The sequence below is a fragment of the Mercurialis annua genome, linkage group LG3 (assembly GCF_937616625.2).
Source record: "Mercurialis annua linkage group LG3, ddMerAnnu1.2, whole genome shotgun sequence".
In the NCBI taxonomy this organism is placed as follows: Eukaryota; Viridiplantae; Streptophyta; class Magnoliopsida; order Malpighiales; family Euphorbiaceae; genus Mercurialis; species Mercurialis annua.
This window is the reverse complement of record NC_065572.1, coordinates 7,350,733-7,369,946: the sequence shown is the minus strand read 5'-3', so window position 1 is coordinate 7,369,946 and position 19,214 is coordinate 7,350,733. Positions and strand designations below refer to the sequence as shown.

Genomic DNA, 19,214 nt, shown 5'->3' with positions numbered 1-19,214 from the left:
GACAAAAAACTGAATTGAGATAACTTCACTAAATTTATATTAGTGATGATCAATATCCAAAAATTATCGTTTAGAACTGGCACTAACTAGTTCAGCCCCTTCTTCCTCAAGAAGGATAATAACTTGATATAACATTGAGACTCTCTCCCTTCGGAATCTTTGTAAGCCCACAAGCAAGGTACAAATTGCAGAAGCAGATAGCATATGAAAAAAAAAGAATAATTAATTTTAGCTTGACACAACTACTCAAGGTCTATTGAGTTCTAAGCTTGGGCACAAAAAACAATATTTAACAAAAACATAAATCATAATTGCCCCATACATAAAGGGTCATAAAAGATACTTACCTGGTCATGAATTGATGATTATCAATATTACAACCAGTTTTGCTGGAATCAGTTTCAAATTATCATACAAGTTATCCTGATATTTGAAATATCAATAATAATCTAATATAATATCAGAATAAGAAAATATAATAAACAAGTAAAGGTTAACAAATGCAGCGATACCTGAACAGAATAATCTGCTCTAGTTTTCATCTGGTTTGATAGAACTCTATCACCAGCTCCGTGTAACAAAGGAATAATTTTAGGTATAAGTATATTAATATAGTGCACATTACAAGATTTTAGGCCATGTTTGGTTCATGGAATGGAATAGTATGGAATGGAATAACTATTCCATGAGGAATGGAATAACTATTCTATACTTTTTGAGAGGAGTAGTTATTCCACAAAATCATGAAATAGCAATTCCATGGAGTTACTATTCCATGAACCAAAGTGAGGAATAACTATTCAATACGGAATATCTATTCTATTCCGGCCTATTCCATGAACCAAACATGGCCTTAAGGGTAATTGATTTTGAAGGTCATTGAACTTTCGAGTTTTTCATTTCAATCACTAAACTATTAATTTTTGTTTTTGATCGCTGAACTGTCAATTTTTTTCATTTTTGTATCTTCTGGCCAAAAATGTTTAGATGGCGCGCAGCCGGAATTAATTTTGTTTTACCTGAAAATTTGTCATATATGCATAATTTGATCTAAAAACGCATTTTAAAATTGAAATTATATATATGTGATAAATTTTCAAAGTAAAACTAGCAAAATCCGGTTGCCACATTCCCAATCAATATCTCAACAAAACAATATAGTAATACAATTAGATGATAAACAAGAGCTTAGCTTCACTCACCTCTCAAGCTTATATTTGATGCAAATTTCTGCTTCTTTCTCTTAAAATAGAAACCTAAAACAAAAACCTAAAAAAATAGTTGGAATGAAAAATAGTTGGCCATCAATTTCAATAAAACCTAATACCGTGAACAACTGATACCATGAACAATGTAATCTGAACTTCGCTGAAGAGGACATAAGAGAGAAAAAATTTATATCGATCGTTGAAGGAAACAAATTAATCGCCTGAATCGATTAAAATGTTCCCATTTCTGGATCATCGATAGCAATGGCTAGGAATTAAAAAAACGATTATATTAAAAGTATTGTCGCATCTCTATAGATTTAAAAATTCCCATTTTAACCCTTGGGCTGGGGAGATGTTTACAGACCGAAAACATCCAGTTAATTTTTTTCTTTTAATTTTAATTGGAAGGGTAAGAAGGTAAAAAAAGGACAGTACCTAATAATTTAGGAGCAGTATCTAGTAATGCTCATTTAAAACCATCCCTATAACTTCGCCGGTAAAACAACTTTTTGGTGTAGTGACATGAGCTAAATTCAAGCTGAATATAAATTCTATAATTTTATTTAACGAAATGAGCTTGATACTCAAAATTTAAAAGTAATACGAACTGTACAACTCATTTATATAATTAACGAGCAAAATATGAATACCTAAAACCTCGGCTAAACTCGTCAACAGAAATTATTTGATTATGATTGCAGTTTTTCTTACTAATTAAATATTATCATATCACTGTATATATATGCTATGTATATATATGCTGGTTTCCATAATATTAATTCTTTGTTCAATATCTAAAATGTAACTTGTAGAAGTTTTAGTTATAATTCTACGATTAAACATATTATAGTGATCCATAACTAGTTAACTATATAAAGATATTTTTGTTTTCTTTCAAGTTTTACCTGAAGTTTCAGTCATCCATTAATACTTAATTAGCTAGAGAAACAATAATTTTTTTAAAATCAAGTGAAAAATATTTATTTTTTGACATAATCTTATGGTTGATATATATAAGTTATTCATATTATTAATTTTATAAATAATTGGTTATATTTGGTTCATATGTTAGCAAAAACTTACTTTTTATAGCTATTTTTAATTAAATACAAAACAAAAAAATCTATTTAAAATTAATTTTATTCTATAATTAATTAATTTATAAATATGATTTATAGAATATAATTGAATCAAAATGCAATGACAAAAGACAATTATATCCCTATTCCCTAACCATATATTGCAAAGGAATATTAAAAAGTTAAGTTAGTTACAGATGACAGGAAAACTAACACGAGAGAAGAGTGTGGTGATCACCTACAAATGCTGCAGATGCAGCTGGCTTATCCTAGAGGCTCTTTAAAAATTGATCGTTCGATGGAGCAACATATTCCAGCTGTATTCATAATAACACATGTCATCCATCCATCTCACCACTAATCAATCCAACGGCTGACACAATTCTTGAAAACGACTGAAGCGGGTTGTTAAATATCAAGAAAACGTTCCAAATAAAACAATCACAAACAACATTTCAAGAATCAAGAAACCTTTTCCCAATTCAAGAATCAAAAACCTTTCCCTTTTAATTTTCTTTCTTCACCAAATCTTCTCCTTTTAATTTTCTTTCTTCAACAAATCTTCAAGAAAATGAATATGAACGTATATCACGAGAATCAGACAGTTGAGATCATTGAAGGGCCGCTTTTTGGGTCATACTGGCCAGCCACGGTTCTCGCTAGAGAAGAAGGTCACCCGTACCGCCTCTTCTACAAAATACAGTACCTTACTCGCTTTAACGATGATGACTCGCCGCTGACTGAGGTGGTTCATGTTAGAGTTATAAGGCCAATTCCACCGGAATTTGTAGATTATCGGAACTTTGAGTTGAATGATATAGTTGATGCTTATAACTACGACATCGGGGCTTGGCAGGCAGGGACAGTTATCGGAAATGTTGAGAATCTTGATCATCACCTCGTGAGGCTGTTTGATCAGACCGAACGGTTAGCTCCTTATATCAGGTTCCATGCCGAGTGGTTTCCTCTTCCTTGTTATGTGTTTTGGAGGTACGTAATTTCTTGAATTCTTGCTTTAGGTTGTGTTTCTTGAAAATTTGAAGTGATTATTACTTTGTTATTTTGCAGGCCAACTGATGAATATACTCATAATCAAGTAACTGATTCTCAAGCAAATTGATAATCTACCAAACTAGGGTCACTGATTGATGAAGAACATATTATGGCTGTCTAAAATTTTTGCAGGTTCTGCTACTATTTTAATCAGTAGACTTAACATGAAACTGTATTGCTTTGCTAAATAGTTAAGTAGGGATTTGGCATGTTAAATTGTGATTAAATGCCGAAACCAAAAAGATTATTGATGTTTCTGCTCTAATATGTTGCTAATACTAGCTATTACTATTGTTTGAATGATACGTCACTAGTGTGGACTAAACCAGTGTGTGGTTTCTGAAACTTGTATGTATATACTGATGAGATATATGGACTTAGATTCTTCTTGCATTTTAAGATAAATGTAGCTAGTCTTTTTCTGTAATTCATTTTGTATTGTGATTAAATTTGATTTTCTATAAAAAAAAAATCAGTCAAGTTTGTGTACAAACTGAATTCAAAAGATCAATAAGACAACTATCTTGGTTCTATTTTGAGTTTGTTGAATATTTAAACATAAATTTGGACCCTTAAAGGATATCTAATTGTGTGATTGAGGAGACTCACGCGCCGTTCGATCTCGTCCGATCGCCGCTATTTTTTTATTTTAAACATTAAAATATCTTTGACTTTTTAACCAACATAACTTTCCCTGATTTTATATTACCATTCTAATATTACGGTTTTGCATCGATCGAGCAAAACCGTGAAACGTCTTAAAATGAGCAGCTGCATCTGTAACTCAGCCTCGGCTAGATAACTCATTTGATAAATTAGATCTAATTTTATCAAACTGTTTCAATTCAAAAGAAATCATCTGAATAATCCATGCTATTAAAATTGTGTCAATGTTGCCATTTTAATCTGCTATTACAAGTGGACTAGTCTTATATATCTTCTTTGTGGTCACAAATACACCAAATTTAAGCTCAAATCAAACAGGCCCATAAGTCTAACTACCTAGATTCTTCAGTTAGTTACAGTTGGGGGAAACTAATTTACAAAAGTCATACAGTATAAGGTGCTTATGCAGTACTAGCCGACTAAGGTGTGCATCTTCGGTTAAAGTTCAGTTAAAATATTTGAAATCAGTCAATCTTTTGAGGACAAAAAAACTAAACTGGATTCATGAATAAATGTTTCTATTAGAGAGATTAAAAAGAGAACAATAACAATCCGAGCGATTTTTTTATCTAAAGCGTGTCGAAACAAATCAAAAAACACATAATACCGATTTCATTTTACGAATCGCAAACAATTCTCATCACTAGCTTTGCAGCAGATTACTTAATCTCACAGTTTCGAAAGAGACTTTCAGTTTTGAAAGAACAATTTTCTTAATTATGTGGTAACTCTTTTGAAAGCTTTCTTGATCTTGAACCCACTTCTTTCCAACAGGAAACAGATAAATATTTAGTTTTGTCCCTAAATTTTCACGTGGTTTAATTAATTTTTCAAATGAATCTAAGTCCATCTCAAAATTAGTACAACTTTAAGAAAAAGCAAACTGCATATACGAGTCCACTTGTATCATTCAACAATATGGGTTACAAAATTAATCAAATTTAACATAACAAAGACCAATTTAGAATTTAGTAAAGCAAACAGTATAAAAATTATATAAAAAATCTCATATTCAATGAAACAAGTAATTCAAAAATAATCAAAACAACCAAAGAAATTTACCTCTCACACTATGATGAGGTAAATTCTAGTATGAACTCAGCAAATTTGAGACAATATACAAAACTCATTGTAAGCTCCATAAGTCCCGACAATTATCCAAGCCTGCCTATTTCTTATAAGTTATAACTAGTTTAGAATTGACGATAAATTGAATTAGTAGGTAAATTGATCTTTGAGTTCATACATTAAACAATCGAATCAGATTCATTCTATTTAATCAGATTTAGCTAGTGAGCTAGCATTGTTTCCCTGCAGACCTGCTGCTAGCGATGATGAATCACGTGAGATTAAATAATCTGATGCAAGCTAGTGATGAGAATTGTTTGAGTTTCGTGAAATGAAATCGGTCTTATATGTTTCTTGGTTTGTTTCAACACGCTTTAGATAAAAATTGATTGATTTTAAATATTTAACTAACCTTAACCGAAGATGCACACCTTAGTAGGCTGCTACACGTAAAGTTGCTCATAAATTGCTCATTTTAAGACGTTTCACAATTTTGATCGATCAATGCAAAACAGTAATATTATAATGGTAGTATAAAATCAGGGAATGTTATGTTGACTAAAAAGTTAAAGATATTTTAATGTTTAAAAATTAAAAAAATAGTGCGATCAGACGACGCGTGCGTCTCCTCACTCACAAAATTAGATATATTTTAAGGGTTCAAATTCATGTTTAAATATTCAACCAACTCACAAATAGAACCAAGTTAGCTGGCTTAATTGATCTTTGAATTCAGTTTGTACAAAAACTTAATCGATATTTTTTACATATTATCAAAATCCAATAGAAAAATCAAATTTAATCACAATACAAAATGAATTACAGAAAATCATATTTATCTTAAGTCCATATTCTCATCAGTACATACAATACATAGAATTTTACGAGACCACACACTAGTCTAGTCCACAGTGTCCACTTGTATCATTATTCAAACAATAGTAATAGCTAGTATTGGCAACATATTAGAGCAGAAACATCAATAATCTTTTTGGTTTCGGCATTTAATCACAATTTAACATGCCAAATCCCTACTTAACTATTTAGCAAAGCAATACAGTTTCATGTTAAGTCTACTAATCGAAATAGTATCAGAACCTGCAAAGTTTCAGACAACCATAATATGTTCTTCATCAATCAGTGGCCCTGGTTTGGTAGATTATCAATCTGTGGCGCTGGGTTGAGGATCAGTTACTTGATTATGAGTATATTCATCGGTTGGCCTGCAAAATAACAAAGTAATAATCAATTCAATACTCATCTTCCCAAATCAAATCATCAGAACCAGTATTTTAAAAAAACAAATATCTTTGGCCACTGATTTCAATTGTAGGTTCAACCGGTTAAGTGAAATTACATAAAAACATTGGCCTAAATTGTACAGTAATATCATCCTTTTAGTAACTTTTATGCCCAATATTAAAAAATTCAATGCAAAATAACACAAATAATCACTCAAATTTTCAAGAAAATACTCAAAGACAACTAAAGCAAAATAAAGAATTAATTAAAGAAAGTACGAACCTCAATTTTACAACTAAAATCATTTTATTCAAGAACCAATCTACCTACTCATTCAATTTATTCTCAATTCTACAACTAAAATCATTTTCTGGTTTAAAGAACAACAAATAATCACTTCAAATTTTCAAGAAACACAAATAATCACGTCAAATATTCAAGAAACACAAACCTAAACGATAAACTTTCAAGAAATTACCCAAAAACAATTAAAGAAAAAAGCAAGAATTCAAGAAAGTACATACCTCCAAAACACATAGCAAGGAAGAGGAAACCACTCGGCATGAAACCTGATATAAGGAGCTAACCGTTCGGTCTGATCAAACAGCCTCACGAGGTGATGATCAAGATTCTCAACATTTCCGATAACTGTCCCTGCCTGCCAAGCCCCAATGTCGTAGTTATAAGCATCAACTATATCATTCAATTCAAAGTTCCGATAACCTACAAATTCCGGTGGAATCGGCCTTATAACCCTAACATGAACCACCTCGGTCAGCGGCGAATCATCATCGTTAAAGCGAGTGAGGTACTGTATTTTGTAGAAGAGGCGGTACGGGTGACCTTCTTCTCTAGCGAGAACCGTCGCTGGCCAGTATGACCCAAAAAGCGGCCCTTCAATGATCTCAACTGTCTGATTCTCGTGATATACATTCATATTCATTTTCTTGAAGATTTGTTGAAGAAAGAAAATTAAAAGGAGAAGATTTGCTGAAGAAAGAAAATTAAAAGGGAAAGGTTTTTGATTCTTGAATTAGGAAAAGGTTTCTTGATTCTTGAAATGTTGTTTGTGATTGTTTTATTTGGAACGTTTTCTTGATATTTAACAACCCGCTTCAGTCGTTTTTAAGAATTGTGTCAACCGTTGGATTGATTAGTGGTAAGATGGATGGATGACATGTGTTATTATGAATACAGCTGGAATATGTTGATCCATCGAACGATCAGAATATAAATAAACTCGAGGAGGAGCCAGCTGCATGTGGTGCATTTGTAGCTGATTAAATCTTCGTTGAGCATATCCTTTCTCTGTGTTACTTTTCCCGCCATTTGTAACGAACTCAACTTTTTAGTATTCCTTTGAAGTATACTGCAAATTGATACAGTTATGGATATAACTGTGTTCTGCCCTTGTTTATTTGATAATATTCTGAAAATAAATTTTCGTGTTTTGTATATTAAAAATAGATATAAAATAAAAAGATTTTCAATGGATCATGGATTTTAATTAAATTTAATATTTCTTATATAGTCTGTTTGATTATTATTTTTGTATATATAATAGAAGACAATTTTTTTTTTCATTGTTGAAAAATTACTTATATTCTATAATTCAGTTTGAAAAAAATTAAGTTTTGTTAACGTATGAACCAAATATAGCCAATTATTTAACAACAATATGAATAACTACAATCAACCGTAAGATTATGTCAAAAAAATAAATATTTTTCATTTTAAGATATTATTGTTTTTCTAGCTAATTAAATATTAATGGATAACTGAAACTTTGAGTAAAAGTCGAAAGAAAACAAACATTCTCTTATATAGCTAACTAGTTATGGATCACTACAATATGTTTAATTGTAGAATTATAACCAAAACTTCCACAAGTTACATTTTATGTATTGAACAAAGAATTAATATTATGGAAAAGCAGCATATATATACAGTCATATGATAATATTGTTAAGTTTTGAAGAAATTCTTCTATTTCTTCATTATGAATCAGAGGACACATATATATACAAGGGACCTATTCTATCTTTGGCTATACAAGAATATCAATCCTTTGATTAAGGGATTTACTTCTAAAAACATTCTCCTATAATCTTTCTATTTAATGCCTAAGATTTCTTCTATCATTCATATCTTTAACAGCTCATGCCAACACTCCCTCTCAAGTTGGTGCATATAAGTCTTTGATGCCCAACTTGTCAAGTGAGTTGTAGAAGATTTTACTGGACACCGCTTTTGTAAGAATATCGGCTAACTGATCTTCAGATTTAACGAATGGAAACCGAATTATCTTCGCTTCGAGATTCTGTTTAATGAAGTGACGATCTACCTCCACATGTTTTGTTCGATCATGCTGTACAGGATTATGAGAGATATCTATAGCAGCTTTATTGTCACAATATAGATCCATCTCAGAGTTTGGAGGAAAACCCAGTTCAGTCATTAATCTCCTAAGCCAGAGGAGTTCACAAAGACCTTTAGCCATTCCACGAAATTCAGCTTCTGCGCTTGACAGTGCGACTACCTTTTGCTTCTTACTTCTCCATGTAACAAGGTTTCCACCAACGAATGTGAAGTAACCTGATGTGGACTTTCGATCTAATAAATTTCCTGCCCAATCCGCATCCGTAAACCCTTCAATCTTGACATGATTATTCTTTAAAAACATGAGGCCCTTACCCGGAGAGGATTTCAGATATCGAAGAATCTGAATAACTGCATTCATGTGATCCTTGCTCGGACCGTGCATGAACTGACTTACTACACTCACCGCATAAGCAATATCTGGACGAGTATGTGAGAGATAAATTAGTTTACCAACCAACCTTTGGTACATTTCTTTGTCTGCCAGCACCTGGTCTTGGAATTCTCCTAGTTTATGATTTTGAACCATCGGCGTTTGAGCAGGTTTACACTCTAGGAGTCCCATTTCGGACAATAAGTCCAGCGTGTATTTCCTCTGGGATATAAATATTCCATGTTTTGATCTAGCAACTTCAATTCCCAAAAAATATTTTAATCCACCCAAATTTTTCATCTCAAATTCAGTTGCCAATTGTTTCTGAAGTCTTGATATTTCTTCCGGATCATCTCCTGTAATTATCATGTCATCAACATAGACTATGAGAGTTGTCACCTTGCCCGATTGATGCTTCAAAAACAAAGTATGATCTGAATTGCTTTGTTGAAAGCCATATTTCTTCATTGCCGAGCAGAATCGCCCAAACCATGCTCGAGGAGACTGCTTTAGGCCATATAGAGCTCGCTGTAGTTTGCATACAACTTCAGCCTTTGAAGTTGTGTTATAGCCTGGTGGAACTTCCATGTATACTTCCTCCTCAAGGTCACCATGGAGAAATGCGTTTTTTACATCAAATTGATGTAATGGCCAGTCAAGATTTGCTGCAAGAGATAGCAAGACTCTAACTGTATTTAACTTTGCCACCGGTGAGAAAGTTTCTTGGTAGTCTATGCTATACGTCTGTGTATAGCCTTTAGCAACCAACCTTGCTTTATGCCTTTCAATCGATCCATCTGCTTTGTACTTGATCGAAAAAACCCATTTGCACCCTATGGTCTTCTTCCCTTTTGGTAAAGCGACAAGATTCCAAGTTTTATTTTTTAACAAAGCTTCCATTTCTTCTTTTATGGCCTGAGTCCATTTTGGATCTGATAACGCTTCATGTATGTTGGTAGGAACTGAACACGAAGATATTTCGTCTGTAAATGTCTTAACGGTCTCAGAAAGTCTTTTCGTGGACACATAGTTGGCAATTGGATATTTTGACTTCCGATCCTTAAATTCTGGAGAGTATCGATTTGCTGGCTTGCCACGGTTATGCCTGAAAGGTAAAGTGTAGCCAATCGAAGTATCTATACGGTTAGAATTTAAAGGTAGAGCAGGTGAGTTTACCTCAGAGATATTCTCAAGAGATGAAGATGGGTCATCGAGTACTGAGGATGAAGGGGGCTCAACTTCAACTTCTTGGGTAGTTTCTTTTTCAGTTTCAAGTGAAATATTTTCCCCTGTGCTTAGTTCCTCCGTTAACTCTGTGTCAGTAAAAATGGGTTGTGTAGTTTTCAGCCAATTATGCTCTTCACCATTAATCTCCCTCTGAAGAGAGGAATTGGATACTTTGGGAGAGTAGAAAGTATCTGTTTCGAGAAAAGTTACATCCATAGTCACATAGGTGCGTTTGGTAGTTGGGTGATAACATCGATATCCTTTTTGATGCACGGCATAACCCAAGAAAAGGCAGCGAACAGCACAAGGGTCAAGTTTAGTTCGTTTATTTTTGTGAAGATGTACAAAGGCAACACATCCAAATATGCGAGGAGGAATCTTTAATGCAGTGGGTACAGAAGAATAAGTTGAGAGAGTCTGAAGTGGTGTTTTAAAGTTTAAGACTTTTGATGGCATTCGATTTAAAAGATGTACAGCTGTAGCAACAGCATCATCCCAATGTTGGTTAGGAACATGGGCTCCGAGTAGTAAAGCACGTGCAGTTTCTAGAATGTGCCGATTTTTTCTTTCAGCAATGCCATTTTGTTGAGGAGTCTGTGGACATGATGTTTCATGTATAAGTCCATGTTGACGAAAATAATCCTTAAACTGTTGATTGACATACTCGCTGCCATTATCAGATCTGAGAATTTGAACTTTAGCCGAGAATTGGGTTTGAACCATAGTATGAAAACATTGGAACACTTTAAACACTTCATCTTTATGTTTGAGTAAGTATATCCAAGTCATGCGAGTACAGTCGTCAACAAATATCACAAACCAACGGGTACCAAACATACCAGACACAGGGGAAGGACCCCATACATCTGAGTGTATTAAAGCAAATGGAACATCACTTTTATTCATACTCAAAGGATAATTATTTCTATGACTCTTAGCCAAAATGCAGGTGTCACATTTTAAACTAGAATCTTGCATATTCAAAAACAAATCAGGAAATAAATGTTTCATGTAACCAAAAGACGGGTGTCCTAACCGACGATGCCAAAGCCAAATTTGTTGTTCTTTAACATTAACTGGGTGGTGCATGTGATGTGCTTGACCCCTACTAAAATCATCCATGTAGTACAGCCCCCCTCTCCTAGTACCACGCCCAATGATCTCCTTGGAGAGAATATCCTGAAGAAGGAAAAAAGTAGGATAAATGAGTGCAACACAGTTTAAATCTGTTGAAACTTGGCTAACAGATAACAGTTTATGAGAAAGCGACGGAACGAGCAAGGTATTAGGTAAAGACAGAGTAGGCGAAAACATCACAGTGCCAGCTCCTGTGACCGGTGATACGATCCCGTTTGCATTAGCAATGCTTGTACGCCTTGGTTGTGTTGTTTCAGAAAAATCAGTAACATCATATGTCATATGATCGGTGGCTCCAGAGTCAAGTATCCAAGCACAATTATCGGCATCTTGAAGGGAATGAAAATGAACATTACTATGGTTACCTGAATCCGAGAGATATGCTGTTCCTTGTGATGGCTCGACAGGTGAAGTTAAAGAAGGATAGGGTTCTGCTGTAACCACTGCCGCCTTACCATCGGTTCTAGGAGTGTCACGCCGTTTTCGAGATTGGTGTTCATTCCACCATTCAGGATAGCCATGTAGTTTGAAGCAACTTTCACGAGTATGTTTTGAATTGCCACAATGAGAGCATTTAATTCCATCAGATGGGGTTCGTGACTTAGTGTTACTGGTTTTTACATTAGCCATGGAGAGGGAGCCTGAGGAAGATGAAGACAATTGTCCTGATTTAATTCCTTTGGAAGATAATACAACACCTGGAATGTCATTATCATCGCTGGTGGTCATAGCAGCTTGTCGAATAGCTTCTCGGCGAACTTGTGCATATGCTTGCTCAACAGAAGGAAACGGACGTGTTTGTAACACATCTCCTCAAATTTTATCAAGACGATCATCAAGGCCATCTAAAAAAACATAAACTCTGTCTTCTTGAAGTAAGTTGTTGTAGTGTTGAATGTCAGCAGCACATTCCATCGGATTTGGACGACGAAAGTCAATTTCACGCCATAAACCTTGCAGGTCATTATAGTACTTTTCAAGAGAACCGCCAGCTTGTCGAAGACGCATCACACGTCGCCGGAGGTCGTATACTTGTGAGGTGTCACTTCCGTCAAAATAAGTGGTAGCAATAGAATCCCATACCGTTTTTGCTGTCGGAAAACGGATAAAATTGCTAATCAGTGACATATCCATAGAGTTGATTAACCAACCTTTAACGATGGCATTGTCTGTTCGCCATTTTCGAAAGGTTGGATCTGATGGAGGGGGCTGAGGAAGATCGCCGTTAATATATCCCAATTTGTCTTTGCCAGAGATGTACATCTCGACAACTTGAGACCATAATGCATAGTTGGTGTCGTTCAACTTTATGCCAATCGGAGCAGCGGAAATATCTATAGTTGGAGTCTGTTTGTTCAGAGCTTCAGTCATCTTGGTAGTCAATTCAGTAATGGTGGATTCAGACTGAGATCCACTGTAAGCGTCTGAGTGATCGGTCTCCACCATAATTGCCTGAAAAGAGAAAAAAAATAATAAAAGAAAACTATGAATCGTTTTGCTCTGATACCATGTTAAATTTTGAAGAAATTCTTCTATTTCTTCATTATGAATCAGAGGACACATATATATATATACAAGGGACCTATTCTATCTTTGGCTATACAAGAATATCAATCCTTTGATTAAGGGATTTACTTCTAAAAACATTCTCCTATAATCTTTCTATTTAATGCCTAAGATTTCTTCTATAATTCATATATTTAACAGCTCATGCCAACAAATATTTGATGCAATAGTTAGTAAGAAAAACTGCAATCATAAGCAAATCATTTCTACTGACGAGTTTAACTGAGCTTTTAGGTATTCATATTTAGCTCGTTATATAAATGAGGTTGTTAACACGAATTTCTTGTCCTGAAATTAGAAAACAAAAAAATATGCACAAATGTCAATTTTATTGAATTTAATCAAAAAGCGAGTACAATCTGTTGGAATATGACTAGAATTCTAATTCCTATTTGTATTAGCACTCTATTAATGAAGTGTTTGAGAGAAGGATAATTTTGTTATCATTGGCTAATTAGGATTTATAAATCCAATTAGAATTAATATTTCTAATACCATATATATTAATTATTCACTATATATAGCCTACCTTATTCACCTTTTAGAGTACACCAAAAACCGAACACACAATGTAGACATTGATGTGAATAAGGAGAAAATGGGGTGTGTGTGATGTGAGGAATATAAGTTAATTCTTACCTTTTTGTTACTTCTTATAGAGAGTTAAACACTTTGTGGGTCTTTATTTTAAGGTCATATTTACTAGAGATGTTCTCTATTTGGTGATTCTCCACCAATTTTGTACTCCTTTTGATGATTAGTGAATGGCTCGAATCTTTCGCCCGTGGATGTACGCTTTAATGTAGAATCACGTAAATCTCTTGTGTTATTTATTATTTTGCTATATTGTTATCTGTTGATCCATAATTAAATACCTACCGAATGGTTTCGATTCCGCTGCGCATACCAATTCGGTCATGAACCGGTCACGACAATTGGTACCAAAGATTCAAGAATCGGTATCAATGTTACAACACAATCTCTATGGGGTAATTTCTACACTTGTAGAAATTAAATCCTTTGATGCTTTCCTTCAATATTTATGGATCAAGGGCTTTTGAAGCTTGTTTTTGAATCCGTTGTAGAATCTCCTTCGATTTGGTGAAGGAAATTGTTGAACCGTTGATGAGTGATGAACACGCCGTATGAAGATTTAATTTAAAGGCTTGATTTGATATGTAGTCATTTGGTTGAATCCTCGACGGGTGATGAACACGATGTATCAAGATTCAATTATGGAGACTTGATTGATGTAGTCGTTTGAAGAAATTATGCAGAGCTTCTTTATCGCTTTGTTTGCAGAGTTTCCATGACTTGAGAGTGATGTGTGTGTGTTTGTAGACTTGATTTGATATGTAGACTTGAATCTTTGACAGTTGATGAACACGACGTATGAAGATTCGAATATGGAGGCTTGATTTGATGTAGTCGTTTGAAGAAATTATGCAGAGCTTCTTTATCGCTTTGTTTGCAGAGTTTCCACGACTTGAGAGTGATGTGTGTGTAGTCGCTTGAAGAAATTATGAAGAGCTTCTATGTTGCTTTGTTTGCAGAATTCCGGCGGCTAGAGAATTATGTGTCTGTGTTCTTTTGTGTTGTGAAGACACTTCTATTTATAGGATTGTAGAGAATATGTATTTATGCACATATCTCTATACTTGGAAAGAATAATCAATTTTATTTTAATTAGGTAAATGAGAATATTTACTTAACTAATATATAAAAATTGGTATATTCTTTAAATTAGATAAATATAATTTATTGACTTACCCAAAATAATTTATTTAATATTATTTAGACTTTATTTAATAACTAATTTTAAATTATTAAATATATATTTGAAAGTCCAATAATACTAAGCCCAATTTATTTTACAGGCCTAAAATTTATGGGTCAACAGAGGTATTCATTTTCGGTTCGTATTACTTTTGAATTTTGAATATCAAGCTCTAGCTCATTTCATTAAATAAAATTATTAAATTTATGTTCGACTTAAATTTAGCTCATTAATTTGTTCGTTTAGATGCTAAATAACTCAAGTTCGAATTCATTTATTTATATAACAAACAAACTAACTAAGATCAAGCTGGTTCATTTGAATGTTAAACGATCTGAGCTCGAGCTTGTTTATACAAATGCTAACCACACGAGCTAAGTTCAAGTTTGGCTCGTTTAGCACGTAGATGATTGAACACGGGCTGAGCTCAAGTTTATATACTATGAGCTCGCTTGTGAGCTCTCAATTCAGCTCATAGACGACTTCACAAGCTTTTGATCAAGCTCATATACAAGCCATCTCGTAATCATATGATTGGGCTAATATACGAGCAAGCTTGTGAGCTCTTAATTGAGCTCAAGTATGAGCGAGCTCACGGGCTCTTAGTCACATTTATATATAAGTCAACTTACGAGATCATATACGAATGTTCGTATACTGAATTAAGATCTAGTAGAGTACAACCTAATCAAAATGTACTCTCATATAATGTTTGATCTAATTATATCTTTTTAAATTACAAAGATAAATGTAATTAAAATAAAGTTTAAATTAATAAATATTATATCTGGAGTAATTCTAATTTAATTTCATATATTTTTATAAACTCTTATCACAGTCATAATTGAAAAGTTACTTATTTCTAAAATATACTTAAATTCTAATTCATTTACTAATTTTATAATGTAATAAAATACATATGAACAAAATATATCCAATTGCATGTATAAAACTAAACAAAATTAAATGAAGCAAAAACTTAGGGTAATTGATTTTGGAGGTCACTATAGTTTTCAAAAATTGCAAAATGGTGACCGAACTTCAAAACGTAACATTTTAGTTACTATACTATTTGGTTTTGTTAAGATAGAAGGATTTTTGGTCACCGAAGAAAAATATTTCGAGTTGATTTTTTGTTGATTATGTGTATATATGAAATATAAGGTATTATTTGTCATAAATAACCAAAATTTGATTACTACATATGTATAATTTGACCGTAAAACACTTAAAAACCTTCCAAAATCACATATTTGAAAGTTTAGTAACCATTTTGTTACGTTTTGAAGTTCGGCCACCATTTTGCAATTCTTGAAAAGTGCAGTGACCCCTAGAATCAATTACCCCAAAAACTTAACTCAGTATAAAGATATTAAAATTTGACGATTTTATCAAACACTCTTAGTTATATAACATGATCACTATATCAGTTCATAGATTAACAATCATATGAATATACTTAATACAATAAGAAAATTAATGTATTAAAGAAGGTACTAAAATTTCTAGATACAGTCCAAATTAAAATCATTGCCAAATCTTCCTCCGGTAGTCTTTAAAATATATATTCTGTGATCTGTCATCAAATGCTGCAGATTATTAACCATTTTGCATATGGCGAACAATCAGATCCGGAAAACGATCATTTGAGGAGGACCTGCAAATTAAAACAAAACTAATTAGATTTCAATGCTCTCATAACCCAATTGTACCCAATAACAAGAATCATTCAAGTCAAGATCAACACTGTAATTCATCAAATTATTTTCTTGAAAAACAAAACTTAAAGAACATGAATCTTGAAAAACTAAAGAATCTATGAGAAACTAAATAACACAAATCAAGAATTCAAAACATTGCAGCGTATAAAAACCCAAGAAATGAGTTGGTAACATACAATGGAAGCCAGAAACGAGGAATTGAAATCCAGTCACCGTGAAACCTGATCCGATCAGTAGTAACTGGTTCTGGATTCATCATTACAATGTAATCAGGACCATGAAAATTTCCAATAAGTACGCCCATTTTCCAGTAACCGTCAATATAAGCATCAACCGTATCACTTTCCACAAAAAATCTATCATTCAATTCTGGCGGAGTAGGTTTCAAAACCGCATAGGGAAGCACCTTGATCAGTGGCGTCGTTAAGGCTTCGTCGGAGAAGCGGGTTAGGTACTCTACTCTGTAGTTCTGGTGATCTTCTCCAATAACTTCAAGAATTCTCGCAGGGAAGTATATTATAGTTTCTGCGAGTGTGACTATCTCAACTGTGTCGTTTTGGTGATAGATATGATGGGGATTATTCATTTTCTTGGAAAGTTTGAAGAAAGAAAGAAAAAAATATCGTCTAGTTTCTTGATTCTTGAACTTATAGTCTGTAGTGACTGTTTTGAAAGCTTTCTTGATCTTGAAATTTTTCTGTACAAAAGGTAACAGAAATATACAATCAGAACTTCTTATAGCCGTTAGATGAACTATATCGTGACAGATAGCTGACATGTGTCCTGGATTTTTCTTTTTCTGCTCGTTGTTAGTTATAGTAAAAAGAAACCGTTTTATAAAAGTTTGCTTTTCTTTGCTTCTAGGATAAAGTGGTTAACTATGAATAATTGGCAAAAAAAAAAAAATGAATAACGGAAACTTTTAAGAAATTGTATTTTTTTTCTTGAAAATTTTAAATATTTCCGACTGTTCCAAATAAAGTGAGTAGACATCAATTTCGTGTAATTTTTTTAATTAATTATCCACAAATTTATTAATCACATATTACCCAAAATAAATCTTAACAAAATTTGAAAATAATTAATTATTCATCATGAATATTATTAATTAATTAATTTTGTTAATATATAATATAAATTGAAATATAATTTTTTATTAATTAAAGTATTAGATTTATTTTTATATATTAACTTTTACGTCTTTTGTCCTTAATTTTTGAAAATATCATTTTTTAATATACGTGTTTTATGTCGTTTCTGTTTTCCGTACTATTTCTATAGGCAGTCAGTTAGAGATGAATTATCGAAAAATCAAAATCCATGTAACTCCAGGAGCTAGACGAAATATTGCAGTATAAGCTCTCGCCAACTTTAACTAACCGTAGAAGTTAGTTAGGATTAATGCTCAGTCAGAGAGTACCTCATTTGAGTTTTAATTTGGTGTATTGTGAACACAACACATTACAAGAGGCAGATTAGAACATCAACACAATTTTAATAGCAAATTCCTAACATTTAACTGTATAATTCATAAAAAAAAAAACATTTAACAGTATAGAAGGTACTCAATTAATCAAGTGGCTGCAAATAGCCAAAAGCTTAGAAGGCTAAAATAGACATGTATGTGATCCTCTGTTATGCCCTACATACAGTTCAACAATCAGTGCAATAATCACTGCCAAATTCAACTAGTTCAGTTCCTCCGTAGGACCGTAGATTATCATCCGTAGCAGCAGATTATTGGCCATTTCCTCGAGGCACATAGCGAATAATCACTTCCGGCAAATTACTACTAATGGTCAACCTGCAGAAAACCAGACAAATTTTAGCTTAGCGAACACAAGAACTGAATCAAGAATCGGTTTCTTGAAACAACATAAACGATAAAGAACCAAAAAAAAAAAACCCAAGAATCTTGAAGAAACTTGAACCAAGAAATCAAGAACATGCAAGAATTGAAATGAAACCAAATTCAAAAAGATTCCAAGAAACCAGTTAGTACGTACGAGGGAATCATGTAAGCAGGAACTGCAGACCAATCAGCATGAAACCTGACCCGATCAGTAAAAACTACACCAATCGGCAGAACCACGCAGTAAATAGGACCAGCAGCGATATCTGAAATTATACCCTTATGCCAGTTACCATTACGATAAGCATCAACGAGATCATTCACCACAAAATTCCTATCGTTCAGTTCTGGCGGAGTAGGTCTCAAATACAAGATTGGAAGCTCCTCAATCAACGGCAACGTTGAGGCTTCGTCGGAGAAGCGGGCTAGGTACTGTACTCTGTAGGTGAGGTGATGCTGCCCAATAACTTCAAGAATCCTTGCCGGGCAGAATGATATATTTCCTACCAGCTTGATCTCGACAATTTCATTTTGATGATAGATTGACATTTTCTTGGAATCTTTAATGAAAAAAAATTAGAGAGATTATGGTTTTGAAAGAAATGTTTTCTTGATTCTTAGCTGTGTGGTGACTCTTTAATTTGAAAAGTTTCTTGATTTTGAGCCCATTTTTTTCAATAAGAAACAGATAAATACATTCGGGACTTCTAACATCCCACAACCATTAACATCCGTCAAACCGATTAAATGATGGATCATTGACACGTGTCTTTTAAGATTTAAATATCAGTTGGTTCCCTAAATTTTCATGTGATGACCTATGAACATTAAATTAACTTTCTTATCAATTAGTTTATTTTTAT

The 19,214-nt window shown here is 33.3% G+C and overlaps 4 protein-coding genes across 4 annotated transcripts; 1 reads left to right on the top strand and 3 right to left on the bottom strand.

Moving 5' to 3' along the window:
• Window positions 1–2,533: 2,533 nt before the first annotated feature.
• On the top strand, window positions 2,534–3,723 carry LOC126673932 (DUF724 domain-containing protein 2-like). The gene is made up of 2 exons (XM_050368261.2): window positions 2,534–3,280; window positions 3,359–3,723. The coding sequence occupies exons 1-2, from the start codon at window positions 2,862–2,864 to the stop codon at window positions 3,408–3,410; spliced, it is 471 nt and encodes a 156-aa protein (XP_050224218.1). The 5' UTR covers window positions 2,534–2,861; the 3' UTR covers window positions 3,411–3,723.
• A 2,256-nt stretch (window positions 3,724–5,979) lies between these two features.
• On the bottom strand, window positions 5,980–7,434 carry LOC126673931 (uncharacterized). The gene is made up of 2 exons (XM_050368256.2): window positions 6,844–7,434; window positions 5,980–6,300 (listed from the first exon to the last, which is right to left on the bottom strand). Exons 1-2 carry the CDS (start codon window positions 7,260–7,262, stop codon window positions 6,240–6,242), a joined length of 480 nt encoding a protein of 159 aa, XP_050224213.1. The 5' UTR covers window positions 7,263–7,434; the 3' UTR covers window positions 5,980–6,239.
• An 8,745-nt stretch (window positions 7,435–16,179) lies between these two features.
• Window positions 16,180–17,287, bottom strand: LOC126672200 (uncharacterized). Its single transcript, XM_050366146.2, has 2 exons — window positions 16,676–17,287; window positions 16,180–16,435 (listed from the first exon to the last, which is right to left on the bottom strand). Exons 1-2 carry the CDS (start codon window positions 17,275–17,277, stop codon window positions 16,378–16,380), a joined length of 660 nt encoding a protein of 219 aa, XP_050222103.1. The 5' UTR covers window positions 17,278–17,287; the 3' UTR covers window positions 16,180–16,377.
• Window positions 17,288–18,040: 753 nt separating this feature from the next.
• LOC126674505 (uncharacterized) lies at window positions 18,041–19,009 on the bottom strand. The gene is made up of 2 exons (XM_050368958.1): window positions 18,506–19,009; window positions 18,041–18,303 (listed from the first exon to the last, which is right to left on the bottom strand). The coding sequence occupies exons 1-2, from the start codon at window positions 18,898–18,900 to the stop codon at window positions 18,237–18,239; spliced, it is 462 nt and encodes a 153-aa protein (XP_050224915.1). The 5' UTR covers window positions 18,901–19,009; the 3' UTR covers window positions 18,041–18,236.
• Window positions 19,010–19,214: the final 205 nt, after the last annotated feature.